The 14,473-nt window shown below is 47.5% G+C and overlaps 1 protein-coding gene across 2 annotated transcripts in view; it reads left to right on the top strand.

The window, feature by feature from the left end:
* Positions 1 to 14,473, top strand: part of Mindy4 (MINDY lysine 48 deubiquitinase 4) — a 103,650-nt gene that overhangs the window by 10,864 nt on the left and 78,313 nt on the right. For both annotated transcript variants that reach the window (XM_021190936.1, XM_029535588.1), the window contains 3 exons: positions 1,170 to 1,405; positions 2,979 to 3,225; positions 8,715 to 9,085. In XM_021190936.1, coding sequence (XP_021046595.1) covers positions 1,170 to 1,405; positions 2,979 to 3,225; positions 8,715 to 9,085 — 854 coding nt within the window. The remainder of the gene's footprint in view (positions 1 to 1,169; positions 1,406 to 2,978; positions 3,226 to 8,714; positions 9,086 to 14,473) is intronic.

The raw sequence follows: 14,473 nt of genomic DNA on the forward strand, positions 1-14,473 counted from the left end.
CTTTCTTTCTTTCTTTCTTTCTTTCTTTCTTTTTTCTTTCTTTCTTTTTTAGTATAAAATAGCGTTTATTTAGGGCATGGGGAGGAAAATTAAGAGGGTAGTAGAGGCAGAGAAAGGCAAAAAGAGGGAGAGAATAGAGAAGTAGAGGCCGGCCATGACCTTGTGGAGAGAGGGGGAAGGGAATGTAGAAGGGTGGGGGAAGGGAAGAGCCCCAGAGGCCAAGAGAGAAACGAGAGGGAGGCAAGGGTAAGAGAGGGCTTTATGCTTTCATTTTCACTTCCTGCTCCAGTCTGCAATTGCTAGTGGTCAATGTTAAAGAAACATCATCTACTGTGTTATTTACTTTGTCTTTGCTGTGACAAAACACCTCACTGGAACAATCTAAAGTGTGTAAAGTTTATTTGGGATCATGACTTTAGGTATTTTAGTCTGTCATGATGGAGAAGATTTGTTGCCTGGAGGGTGAGTTTGCTTACCAACATGATGTACATCAGAAATGAAGACCGTGAGCCTGGAACCATGGCAGATGTGTTCCCCACAATCCTGCCCTTTATAATGTTTCGACCAGCCAGGCCCCATCTCCTGAAGGTTTCACAGACTTCAAAATGGTGCCACAGGCTGGTGACCAAGTGCCCAGAACACGAGCCTGAGGAGGACACCCCAGTTTCAAACCATCACACCCCCTCCCCACCAGTAAAATGCTCAGGCTCCAAATGTATCTTGGATCTATAGAGGCCGGAAAGATGGTGGAAGGAGAGAATTGGCTATTTCAAGTTGTCTCTTGATCTCCACACACATGTGGTTTTTCAGCTTCTTCCCACTCGATAAATGAGTATAATGCAAAATTAAATTAAAACAGTATTTTTTTTTTAAATGAAAGGATTTATCTTACAGTTGTTTCCAGAGGGAAAGAATGCAAAGGGAGATTAGCTCGGACAGCCCTCTTTTTGACTCACAGTGCACACGATGGTGGTTCTTTCAGAGTGGAACCTTTTGTCTTCCTTTCTGAATCCCTTACCCAGTACGGTGACTGGCACATAGAATAAATAAGTGTGTGTGTGGCATGAGTGAAAAGCTGGTAAAATATGTCAAAGGGTTGGGATAATCTTTCCACTCGCTCCCAAATGCTGGGCATTCAATTAATGGTACTTTTTCCTTCCCAATGATAGGCAAAAGAAAAGCCTCTAAGAACAAACCTGGAGCTCATTACCAGATACTTTCTGGATAATTTTGGAAATACAGATAACAGTGAGAGTCAAGAGGCCCCAATCCCTACAATCCCTGTTCCAAAGAAAACCAGCAAATTGCCTATGAGATACTCAGAGACCACACTGGTGAATATATACGACCTTTCAGATGAAGACACAGGAAGACGTACATCATGGTCAGAGGCAGGCAAAGCCAGGTACCAACTCCTCCTCTCCCTTCCCACCCTGCCTGCCTGCCAGCCCAGACAGGCAAGGCTTCCCTTTGCAAACATGGCCCTGTTTTTCCTCACTTCTTGCTCCTCATCCTTCCTTCCTTCCTTCCTTCCTTCCTTCCTTCCTTCCTTCCTTCCTTCCTTCCTTCCTTCCTTCCTTCCTTCCTTCCTTCTTCCCTCCCTTCCTCCCTCCCTCCATGTCTCTTTCTTTCTTCCTTTTTTTCTTTTGCAATTCACTTTGTACTCTTAAAGATCGGACTCCGACTTAAGTAGATGCCCTGATGACGAGTGCCTGAGTCTCTAGGCAGTCTGTCTGGCTTCCTTTTTCTCTGGCTTCCTTCATTCTCTTGGCCACACGTTTAGCTTATTCTTCAGCCGCTCTTCATTTTTCTTAGTGCGTTGTTTCTTCAGAGCAGTGCGCTGGCATCTGTGTTATAGGCCGGGTGGAGTGATGACTCTTGGGTGCTTTGGTCCTGAGCTTACTTTAAGGACTCTGTGACAACATATTGGGGGACATCATTTTCTTTAGAGATTGAGACGTTTTAAGATTCTGCTAGCTCTTTGGGACCCTAACCACTGAGGCATAGTAATAATATCTGTCAGTCCAGAAATGTGCTCTCACTCACTCACTCACTCACTCACTCACTCACTCTCTCTCTGCCTATCTCTTTGTATCTGTCTCTGTTTCTCTCCCTCTCTTCCTCTCTCCCTGTCTGTCTGTCTGTTCTGTCTGTCTGTCTGCATCTCTCCTCCCAGTAACTAAGTTGAGAACTCAGGTTGGCCTCAGCATGCATCCCCAATCAGACTTGCACTTCCTTTCTCCTTTTCTTGATCTATAGCAAGAATGCCCTTTCTCAACAGCAGACACAGTCTGCTGTGGGTCAGGACACCTTGTTTCACAGGAAAACCTTGTTTGTCATTCCCACTGATTAGGATGACATAACCCAGAGAGAGCATCCACAGCAATGTCTGTGGCCATGTACTTCTCAGAGAAAGTGTGAAGTTCGTGTTTATTGTCAACTTTAATGAGGTTCTGACAGCCAATGGTTGGAAGGGGAGATTCAGCTCCATCAAGACATGGCTGACCATCTAGGAGGCTCCATCTAAATAGAGGACTTCTTGCTCCTTTTTACTGTTTCTTTATTTTTTCTTTTGTTTCCTTCCCCCTTGCATGCACACAACTATGTGTATACACACTGGCACAGCTTTACTGAACACCCAGACATGTGGTTTGCCTCAGGTGTGCTCCCCTTGTACAGCACAGCCAGGTTCCCCTGCCCAGCACTGCACCGCAGGCGCCCTCCTTTATTGTTTGAGTGTGCAAGACACAAGGCGTTCTTAGCCTCCAGCCGTTAGGACTGAGCATCCTTGTAGATCGTCATCTGACTTTGCTTGCACTCAGCTGCCTTGGTGCTGATACCGAGGAACTGCTTCCATTCCTTACCTCTCCCGACTCAGCTCATTTCCAATGATGTATTCATGCATGGTGGGTAACTTCGGGCTTTATTATTATCTTATTTGGAGGCTCTGTTTAAATGGAAGTATTATGTTTCTGCAGGCATGAAAGTCTGGATGGGAACATACTTGGTAATTTCATATCTTCCAAAAAACCCTCACACAAAAGTAAGGCTGCGCACGTGGACCTGGATGACAGCCTCCCGTTGGTTCCTGCGTGGGAGAAGGTGGACCAGCTTCACTCCTCAGAGCCCGGCATAGATGTGAAGAGGACAATGGAGAAGACCAGGCCCAAGTCTGGCCTGATTGTCCGAGGCATGATGGCTGGGCCTGTCGCCAGCTCCCCTCAGGTGGGTGGGGCTGCCCAATTTTGTTCTCTGTAGCCTGAGCAGTGAGAGATGTGCGTCGGGTACTCTGGCTGAGAATGGGGTACATGTGGGGACAGGGAGGATGCCCACCTGCTTTCTCTCTTGGCTCTGTGGATCCTCAGCAGGCTTCGTTACCTCCTTGCCCTCAGTTTATCTACCTGAGTTAGTGAAGTGGATGCTTTGATTTCTTCTCCCCTTACTTCGAGTGAAGACTCACATTCTTGGCTCTGACTTTGCAGTTCTAGAGAACATGTCTGTTTCTCATCTAGAGAATAGTTTCGCTTACCACAGTGGTTAAAGGGGAGTAGGAACCCTGGTCTTTAAAGCTATCAGTTATTCTCTTCCTTTTTTTTCCTTTCAGACAAATTGTAAAAATTTCACTCATTGTTTGGTGGTTTCCTTTAAGGAGGGATCAGGATTTGGTCTCCCTAGGTAGGAGGTTACAGCAGGTGAGAGGACAGACAATGTGAAAGGAGTTTGCAAAACAACCATTGGGGAAATATCAGAAACACGAGCGGCCTGGGCAGCCAGACCTACCCCGGTTGTTGTGGAATGCACCTCCTCTCGTTTAGCTGTGTTTCTGTGTCTGCATGAGTGTGTTGATGCTGACACTAATCTCTCACCCTTGTCGAGTTAGGACAAAGAGGGAGGATCCTCTCCCTGCCAAGCCACCCCTCGGTGCCATGTCCCACCCAAGACATCTTGTCAAAGAAGGAAATTCATAAACTGGACCCTGTCCAGAGGAAAGTGGCTAGGAAGGTCAGAGAAGTTGGGAGGAAACATAGTCTCTCAAATGTAGAAGAAGGACTAGCTAAGTCCCAGTCCCAGGGTAGCAAATATGTGACCTCAGACTTTGGTGCTGCCCCATAATGCCTTGCTGTGGCCGACATCGCTAGTCAGCATCAGTGTCTTCCCTTCTGTCAGATCCCTCTGGGTATCGTGAGTAGTTACCGCCAGGAGAGTGGTGTGGTGATGTATCACAGGAACTCTGTTAGCTGTCTTAGGTTTAGTCTGAGACCCCTGAGGCTGTCACATTTGTGTGGGGCCCATGGTGTTTGCTCACAGGCCTGTGCGGGGTGGAGTGGTGTAGAGTCAGTCCCCTGAGGGCTGTGGGAAGCACTGCTGCATACTGGTTGGAAGCCGGTGTGAAGATTGTACTGTAGAGCGGCCTCAGTGGGGAGCAGGTTGTTCCTGACTGTGCTGGGACATGGCAGAAGGAAGCCTACCTAGCTGAGAGTTCAGGCTCAGCGGTGGCTCTCAGAGCTCTCAGGCTCAGGGTCTCTTTGTGCCTTCAATATTGAGGATCTCTGTAGCTCTTGTTTATGGGGACTATATCTATTGAGATTTACTGTATCGGAAATTAAAACTTGGGTCTAGAGAGATCAGTGCTTGAATGTTCTTGCTGCTCCACTAGAGGATCTGAGTTTAGTTCCCAGCAAAAAAGTACAGACAGCACGCCTGTGTAGTTTAAGGTTCCACGTTAATTGCTCATAACTGCCTGTAACTTCAGCTCAAGGGCATCTGACTCCTTCTTCTGGCCTCTAAAAGCAGGCCTGTATTCGTGTCCACAACCCATATTCACACACACACACACACACACACACACACACACACACACACACACACACACACACACACACAATTTTAAAAAATTAAGTTTAAACTAAGAAATTAAAACAATTTACTTAATAATCATTAAAATAATACCAAAAGATACTATTCATGTTAACACAACATATTTTGTTATAAAATTGTACTTTCCAAAACAAATAGTAGGCAAGATTAGTAACTGCTTTGTATAATAGTTTTGCAAATCTCTTTAATAACTGGCATGATGGAAAACAATATAGATGTTTTTTTTTTTTTCCCTTCTGAATGTAGTCTGTTGTAGTACACCATGTTTATTAAAGTGTGTGGACAAAATTTGGCCTTAGACAGAATTTATAAAGGACAAAGAATTAAGTGAGTGTCACCATATCTGATATATGTGGCACTGGAACTCAACCCAGGTTTTCACATATACTAGGCAAATATGCTATCAAAGAAAGCTAGACTCCCACCCCTTAACGTGTAACCTTAAACTACATAGGTGTGCTGTCTGTATTTTATCAGTTTCCGAAGGTCTACCATGCATGCTGAATCTTTTATTCCCGTATGATTTAAGTAGTGTGATGCATCAAGTCCTTTGGAATACATTTGTTACCGAGTTATATAGATCTTCTAAATGGACACACACACACACACACACACACACACACACACACACACACACACTGTTCGATGTGGCCACTAAAGATGGCAGGAAAAATTTAAAATCCCTCCAAACCCTCAAGCTTTGGGTTGCTGATGTAGGATTCCCAAAAGTTGTGATGTTTACCCCGCAGCTTGTGTTTTATCACTGAAAACAGTACATCATTTGTTTCCCTAGCTGTGACAGGCTCAGTTTATTTTCAAGAAATGCCTGCCAAATTCCAGTCTGAATCACTATTGTCTATTTTCCCGTGGTTCCCTGAAAATAACATCGAGTTCGCTTCACTCACAGTTAGATGGTTGCACACGCCATAACCACTGTCCTTCCCACTCCCGTTTGGTTGTCTGGAATAGTAAAATGATGTGTGTGACACAGTCTGGACTGAATGGGGTTAATAACGCTTCAGACTAGAAGCTTCAGTGGGGCTGTTCTTACATTAAATCAGCATCATATTTGCTCATCTTTATTGCAAGTGTGGGGCAGTGAAACACACCCAGGACATGTGTAAAGTTTAGATTCATATGCACGGCCAGCCGTGATCCTGCCACCGCTGTGCACCCTAAATCTACTGGGAAAGGCGAACTGGACCGTGTTTCTACTATCTGTCAGCTGCCTGCCACTCTAAGAAGGTATCTGAGGGTAGACAATTAAACAGAGGTTTATTTAGGTCATAGTTGTGGGTCCGAGAGTCTTACGGCTCCTGTTCAGACTCTCGTGAAGTCCCTCTGTTCCACCTCACAGCATTATGCCATTATGTTGGGATTACCTGTTGGAGAGACAGGCTGTGTGGATGAAGCAGGGATTTGGGGGTGGGGGGGCTGCCAGGTTCATTCACAGCAAACCATTCTTGTAGGAGTTTATCCAGTCCCATGAGATCAGTATTGATCCCTTCAAAGAGTGTTACCTCTGAGGTCTCAATTTTCTTCTTCTGGGCCCTACCGTGTCCCCTTAATGCCACAAAGCTCACACCATGTGGGCCACAGAGAACACACTCATGTCATACCTAGTTATATAGGATTTGTTTTGAATTCCCTAAGTGATTTGGGGACCTCTAGAGGTGAGTGGACCCCGCTTTGAGAACCAGTGGTTTAGTGGGTGCCAGGGTCCTGTCTCCTGCCAAGATGGCTCAGTTCTTCAGTGTGTGCAGGTGAGATTTTGGTGACTGGTGAGAGGGAGTTGACATGGAGGTGCCATCCCCTTAATGGCACTGCTGAAGACTTCTTTGGTAATTGTTTTGGGAAGTGAGATTTCTTTCCTTTGTGATATCTGAGTCTTGTGAAGTGCATCGAATGGTGGTTGCTATAGAATTTCCTATGTTTCCTGGAAGGTGTTTGGCCATACTTTCTGGGTATGCATCAATTTTTATCATTAAATCATGGATGAGATAAATGTGTCCCCTTAGGAACGGTGACTAATGTCTTCCTTCCTGAATGCAGGTATGCCCTACACAGCTTTGGAGCAGATTTATAGTGCCTAGTCATTTCCATGAGGCCAGAACACAACAAAATTAGCTCTCCTTAATCCAGCCCAGGCTACTGCTTGCCGCTGAGTTGTTTTTGGAAATGCTTAGAGATCGTGAAGTCCAGACCAAGGAAAAGCATGAAGGTGGATTTTGTCTCTCGCAGCACTCCCATGTCCTCTGCCCATTGGGTAGTAGCCGGAAGCCCCATTTTCTCAGCAAATCACTGATAGGAGGACCATAGTCTGTCTGACTCTATTGATTCCTTCATTTTAATTAGGCAGATCTTGAGTGCTAAGGAGATATAGGCAGCTGAGCAGGGTCTCCATAAACACCACCACCGAGTGAAGAACGGCTTTGGCTACTCTTGTCTACAACCAGGAATGAGAGTGGCCTGCTGACTGTCATGATTCTATGACATTTGGGCTGTATCTTATCCTATCCATGGTAATGAGAAGGACAGGCTACAAGCCCCTCCTCTCTCATCCCAAATGTGGACCAAATGTGTTTTGGATTTAGAATATTTATATTTCAGAAAGTTATCATAGTGCATATGTCACATAGCATGTAAGTCCACGAGGAAAATCAAACATCTTTAGAGCTAAACATGAGGCTATTCACGCCTTAAAAACTTGACAGCCACATCCCTAACAGATGAGAACAGCGCACCACAGGAGTACTGAGGAATCCTCATTCAAAATGGCAGGCAATGGGCTGTGGACAGCTTGTGTTACTGTGAGGATGTGAGGGGTAGAGAAGTAAACTCGCTTCCACAGATGACCCAGCTATATAGGTGAGGAGACAGCAGACACTCGTGACGAGTTTCCTGCCACCTGAAGAGCTCTGGGTAAACAGAGAGTGAGAGAAGCCCCCAAGGAGGGCGCATCACAGAGCGGAAGCTTGGGGCACCTTCCAGAGTACAGTCTGTCCCCCAGGCCTCAGGGAGCCTGATTGACGAGGAGGCAGGGAGAATGGAAGACCCAAAGAGGATGGAGGACACCAAGGCACCAAGGCCTTGGACACACCCACGTGGGGCACACAGGAACGTACGGACACTGGCAGGCAGCATGCATGGGGCCCGCACATGTCTGCACCAGATGGGTTCCTAGAGCCGAAAGGAGGAGTGGACCCACCTCCTAACCGATACTCTGGTGAGAAATACTTTTCTCCAAGGGAGTCTCACTGGGGAAACAACCTACTCTTCAGGCTCGGCTGGCTGCCCAGCAGTAGATGGTCAACAAACAAACTCATGGCATCCTTGGGAGTCCTCTGGTTCATGTTAGGCTAGGGCCTTTTCTTTGTCTTTTTTTCTTTTTAACTTTACAGGTCCTGTCCACGCATATTATTTTTATTTCCTGGGGTTTCTGTGTGTGTGACACCGGTGTCTCTGCATCTCTATGCACCTGTTTGGCTTCTTCTTTGGTTATGCTTTGTTTGGTTGTTTTTGTGCTATTCTGGTTTGTTTGTTTGTTTGTTTTATTTGATCTCATTACTATTCCTTAGATGCCTGTTTATTTCTAAGGAGAGAAGAGCAGGTGTGGATCTGGATGGGAGGGAATGTAGGGAGGGGCTGGGGGCGTAGGGGGAGAGGAAACTGTAATCAGAATATACTGTATGAAAAAAAAATCATTTCAATAAAGGAAAGAAAAACAAGGGGTTGGGAACAGACCTTCCTGGCGAGGTCCATCCCAGGGATTAGTGATCATACTTTTCTAACTCCACTAGTTGAGATACTAACTGCCTCTTTTCTTACCGCTTCAGGACTCTTTCCGAAAACGCTCTCTGAGAAGGTCCTCAGATTTGAGCAGGAAGCTCCAAGCCCCAGAGGAGAGCCAGCAGCAGTCTGAGCCTTTTGTCCACACCCCAGCCTGTCTGGGTCCACAGGAGGTCCCCAATTCCAGCAGTGACTCCGTTTCCAGGAGCCCTGTGGGTCAGCTGAATGAACTGTCTATAGAGAAGCCAAATGCCACTTCTAGCAGCCAAGGGCTGTCCCAGCGGGATAGACTCAGGCTAAGAAGTATTTCAGAGGACAGCCCACTGGTGTACAGCCACACAGATGGGAATTCCAGGATGGCCCAAGATCGGCTGGAAAGAGCGTTCAAGCGTCAGGGCATCCAGCCCCCATCTCTCAGGTGAGCATGCAGAGCCAAGGTGGGGCTTTCCAAACCTAGCAACACTTGGCACTTGTGACAGTCTGGGCTCTTGTGGCATTCATGGGGTTCTTTGGGTTTCTTGAGCTGTCACTGCAAGCCTGTGAGGCAGGCAGGACCAGAGGGTTATAATCAACCAGGAAGAAAATGGAGCCGGAGGTCACACCTTCTAAAAGTCGGGGGAGGCCTTTTCTGCCCCTCCTGTTTTTCTTCGAGCTGTAGCAGGCTTTAGTTGATGTCCCCAAGCACAACTGGAGTGGCACACCTGGCTGATGTGGATTTGAGGAGTTCCCTGCATTCGTGAGTCAGCCCCAAAGACATCTTGTGGGCGCTCCTTTTATTTCTTTGATCCTCTTTTTACTTCCATTCTTTCATAACAGAGCACTGGGGATTTCTGCAGCGATTGGTTTTTGACCGTTCATCTAGCTCTACACCTGGGATAGCCTCTTGGCTATGAGAGCACTGGATTTAATTCATCCACATCTCATGGAGGACTTTAGAGCATAGATTCACGGAGGAGGTTGGCTGGTGGGCTTTCCTGGTGCCTCTCCCTCGCTGGCTGCTGGTCCTTCTCTTCTCTTTAAGAGCGTGTGAGACCAATGCTGTCCTCCTTCAATGCATGGTAGAGCTTAGGAGAAAGACTTCTGAGGGGCTTTAAGTTATGTCTTCAATAAAAATGCTTTTTATTCCCTGTGTTTCTGACAACCCCCTGTCTACAGAGAATGGTGGCTTAACGATACTGTCCCTGCAACTGACGTCAACAGCAGTGTGCAAGTCAGTCCTTTTCTGATGTGGGCCAACATTGTGTAAAGCACTGTTCTAAGTATTCTGGGTAATCATCAAAGGTCCGAGGGGATAACCCCGTGTCACAGATGAGGAAGCACATTCAGAGACATTCATTTGCCCACACTATGCATCCAGTGAGAATCAGGGCAGCCTGTCAAGTACACGGATGAGTATGTCACGTCTGTCCCCGAGTACAGATCCTTCTACAGCCGTTGGGTGATGGCTCCCCAGCCTCTAGCACACTGCTGACTTCCAGAGTCGTCTTTACTCTGAGCCAGTCAGCTTACTTCTGGTTCAGTCCGGAGAGACTGCCTTGGGTTTCCCTGTAGTGCCAAAGCAGCTTTGTTCTAGAGAAGGGGAATACATCAAAACCAGTCCGTGCGCCTGTTCTCGTGCTGTGAAGAGTGGCTCTGGAGTGTCGAGTGGGAGGCCAGGGCTCTTCAGTTCTGGCTGACCCCGGCTTGTTCACTTTCTAACCCGGCTCTAGTGTCTCTGGCTGTAAAGTCATCTTACTTATACATATTGCTAGGCCAGAGTCTTGCTTCCTGTTATTGGCCCTTGTGGGAATCAGCAGGTCTCTGCTGCTTACCGGGCACTTAAAGAGGTGTGGTTCTGCAATCTGATGATGTGGGGTGGCAAACCAACTGCATCCTTTGTAACCTCTGCCATCACAATCACTTACAAGTGCTGGGAGCTGGCATGGACTGCACCTTCTAGGAAGAGGGGGTGGGTTAAAATGTTTACATAGCTCCCTGTCCTCCAGGGTTTGGCAGGGTATAACCAGGGGTATTTATTGTGTGTTTAGTAGTGTGGACTTCTGTCAGTCAGTCAACATACATCTGTGTATGTGTTCCTCCCCGCTTTCCTCCTCCTCTTCCCTGTCTTTCCCCTCCTCCCCCATCTTCCTCTTCCTCTTCTTCCTCAATTTCTTCCTCCTCCTTCTTTCTGGACACTATATTAAATGCATCACATCTTCCTATTTGTTCTTCATAATGATCCATTGAGGCAACTATTATTTTTTGATATTTTTTTTTTAATGAGGAAAGTTTCCATTAGATAATATCCCCCCAACCCCAACAAACAAATAGCAAAACAAAAGGCATTGGGCAGACAAGGGCTAGAGACAGCACCTTCGTGGCTGTAAAGGCCAAAGGCAGAAAGCAGGAACTCCTGAGTGTTGGTGGTCCCAAGGGGACAGCCTTCTTCAGCTCACTATAGGGTGGGGTAAGTTTCCTTGTGTGCCACCCCCCCAGAAGAACTGCTCACTCTTAGAAGGAAGAAGGTTGAGCCCAGGATGTCTTTTTATTTATACAAAGTTCAGCCATTAGACAAGTCCTACTTCTTCCTTCTCTCAGGAGGCATGGAGGAGAGGAGAAGGCCTGGGAAGAGGGTGGGGAGCACTGAGCTTTCTCCATAGCACGGACCTTTCTAGACTCACACGGGCCCTTAGGAGAGAGCAGATGGCCTGGCAGTGTAGGCACATGTGGGACCGCATCCATTTCCCATGACAAGCTCAAGAATCTTGGGTGGAAAACAGAACAGCATCTCACCACACAGAGGTCAGAGATCTGAGCCCAGTCACACTAGGGCAGAGCTGTGGGCAGGACTTCACACTAGGGCAGAGCTATGGGCAGGACTTCACACTAGGGCAGAGCTGTGGGCAGGGCTGCTTGACTTCTGGAGGCTCCAGAAGAATCTCCTCTTTTCTGGATTCCAGTGGCTGCTGGCAGTCCTCAGCTGCTGCTCCCTTCTGCCATCTTCAAAGCTGGCCACATTGGCTGAGTCCCTGTCAGCCTACCACATCCATGCTTTCTCCTCTGCCTCTGCCTTCCACAAGCAAAGACTCTGATGATGTGGGGCCCTTCTGGAGAACCAGGCTGCTGTCCTCACCTTGATGTCATGTGGCCAGCAGCCATCCACAGCCTTAGTTTGCTGTTGCTGACTAACATCAGTGCAGCAGGCCTGGGGTTAGTATGAGAGTATGTTTAGAGGAAGGGATTGTTACCCGCAGCACCTTCTTGCAATACTTCCAAATCCTGTTTGATCTCAGTACAGTTTTTAATGATTGCCTTCTGTCCTCAGTCTGTCTGTCTGTACCACCCAGGACTTGCTGCTTTCACTTGTTTGAGGCATTTTCCTGTATTGACCCTTTTCTTTAAGAAAAAAAATCTGGGCTTTGTGTGAGCAGGGATGCAGGAAAACCCATAGCTCCAGGGTCCACACAGGGAGTTTGGCTTCATAGGGAATGGCCACACTAGGCAAGGGGCAGCTGGGAGTTTGGTCCCAAGACCCAGGCCAGGCTAACCTGTCGTCTTCTGCTGGAGGTTTTTGCAAAGCTAAAACTGCTCCTTCAGACCCCTCAGGCCCCTTGCCCAGTGTTTGTCCAGGCCAGCGGTTGCTTCAGGAGACCTCACTCCTCTGACTCTGGTAGATCTTTCTAGTTCCATAGAGTGGACACTAGGTGGCAGTGTAACCTTGCCCATTTTTGGGACCTCTAGTTGTCCACTTACATACATTTAGCAATACTCATTAAGTTCTCTCTCCCCTTCTCTCTTCTCTCTCTCACCATTCTTCTCTCAATTCCACCCCCAGTCCCCTCCTGGAGTCCTCATATCAGGAGCAGAGGCTTCAGACCCACAGATGCCTGTCTACATGCTGGGACAGAGGGACTTCTGCCAGCTGAGGCTTGGCCGTCACTTAGGAGAGGATGTGGCATCTGCAGTTTATTGACTGTTCCCCTCTCCCGAGCATCCTGAGTCTGAAAACATGCACACCACATGGGATGGGTTGTGGGTAGATTTTCATCTTAATTTGTCTCTGCATTGTTTGGTCTTTATGTAAGTCTCTGGAGACTAAAACTTGCCTGCTCTTTGAGACCAACACACCACCCAGATGTCTCCCTGCCTTCTGGCCCACCCACAGGACCAGGTGGCCTCTTGGAGCTCAGCCTTGCTCCATATTCTGACCTGAGAGCTGTCTTCTGTGAGCCCCACCTCCCCTGGTCTTAGCCAGGCCATGCGCATGTACTCCTATGCTAGCCCACCACTGTCCCTTTTTCCTTCCAAGGCTGACACTGGTGATCAAATGCCATGAGGCTGTGCTGCACATCATAGGCCCCGCTCTGTCTCCAGGAAGGCGATGTCATCACTGCAGCCCTCAGGTACAGTACCAGGGCTCTCGGGTCACTGATACTGTGTATCCCGCGGGGGAAGAGCTCCCATGATACAGATTCCTCTCGAAACCAAGAAAGTGCGTCCGGGGGCTACTGTCCATGAGTCTCCTCTTCTTGCCCAACTGTGGGCATTAGCAGGGTCCTGAGATCCATGTCAGCTCTGCTGTAGTCTCGAGTCGTGGTGTGCGGAGCAGGGGGATAGTCCCTGTAGAAGAAGTAGCTGCTGCCTGATGGGAGGAGGCTGCTGAGCTCAGAGATACGCTGGAGATGCTTGCGGGAATGAGTGCAAGGGCAAATATTCAGAGCCTCAGTGCCCTTTCTGATTCTGAGAATCCAGTCTGCTGGGCTCCCTGATAGCTTCCCACAGGTCTCAAGGTACCAGAACCTCAGCAGAGTCCCACATAGAGATGGGGCTAAGCCTGCCTTCACATTCTGGGGATCAGGGTAAGGGCGAGGCAAAGAAGGTGTTCAGGCTGCAGACCTTATGGGGGCTGTCACCATCAAGGCTGTTGGACAATAACAGGGTAGCACCGAGAGGAACTAGCCCTTGCTACTCAGCGTTTCTCGTGTTTGTCACCATCAGTGGCCTGGCTGGAGGAATCTGCACACTTCCCTTTGGTTCTCTCAATGTTATGGCAGCTTTTCATACAGATGGATTAATAATTTGATGCTTCATCTTTACTTTGGACTCCTTAGGGACTGGAATGGGCCTTATTTCCTATTCTTTACTCATTTCTGGATTTGAGCCTGGCAATAATTATTGTTGAGCAAATAAGAAACGAATGTAGAAGGTGTATGGGAGGAGAAAGCCATACTGATGAGTGCCATGAAATGTACCCTGAAAACCAGGAAGAGAACTGAGCCAGTTCAAACTTTCTTTGCTTTTCTTATTGACTTTCATTAATTCGTACATTTATTTTTTCTTACACTTTCATCTTAACAACGAAACATCCAAGTAACCAATAAATACAATCTAACCAACCCAGTCAACTAATTAGCCCTACCAACAAACCCAACTAACCTGACTAACAGACCAGAGCAACCAAACTACCCACTGAGCCAAGCAACCTACCTAACCAGGCCAAGTGGAACAACCGACCCAAACTGTATTGTTGATATTCATCACCTTGAGTGCCACCTTCTTCAAGAGGCCTTTTCTGATTGGCTCCTGCTCCTGTGCTTGGGCCTATCTCCTCCTCTCATGCACAGCACACTAGGCAGGGTTGATAGACTGTCTCATTCCTCCTGTTGCCGGAGCTCAGGAGTGAACTGTCTTGAACCCCACCTCCTCCTGTACTGTTCAGAACTGATCCTCTACTAACAGTAGAGGTTAGTTACACCGCTGTCTTTCTTTTTCTTTCTTTCTTTCTTTCTTTCGTTCTTTCTTTCTTTCTTTCTTTCTTTCTTTCTTT

This window comes from Mus pahari, chromosome 2 (genome assembly GCF_900095145.1).
Source record: "Mus pahari chromosome 2, PAHARI_EIJ_v1.1, whole genome shotgun sequence".
NCBI classification, from domain to species: domain Eukaryota; kingdom Metazoa; phylum Chordata; class Mammalia; order Rodentia; family Muridae; genus Mus; species Mus pahari.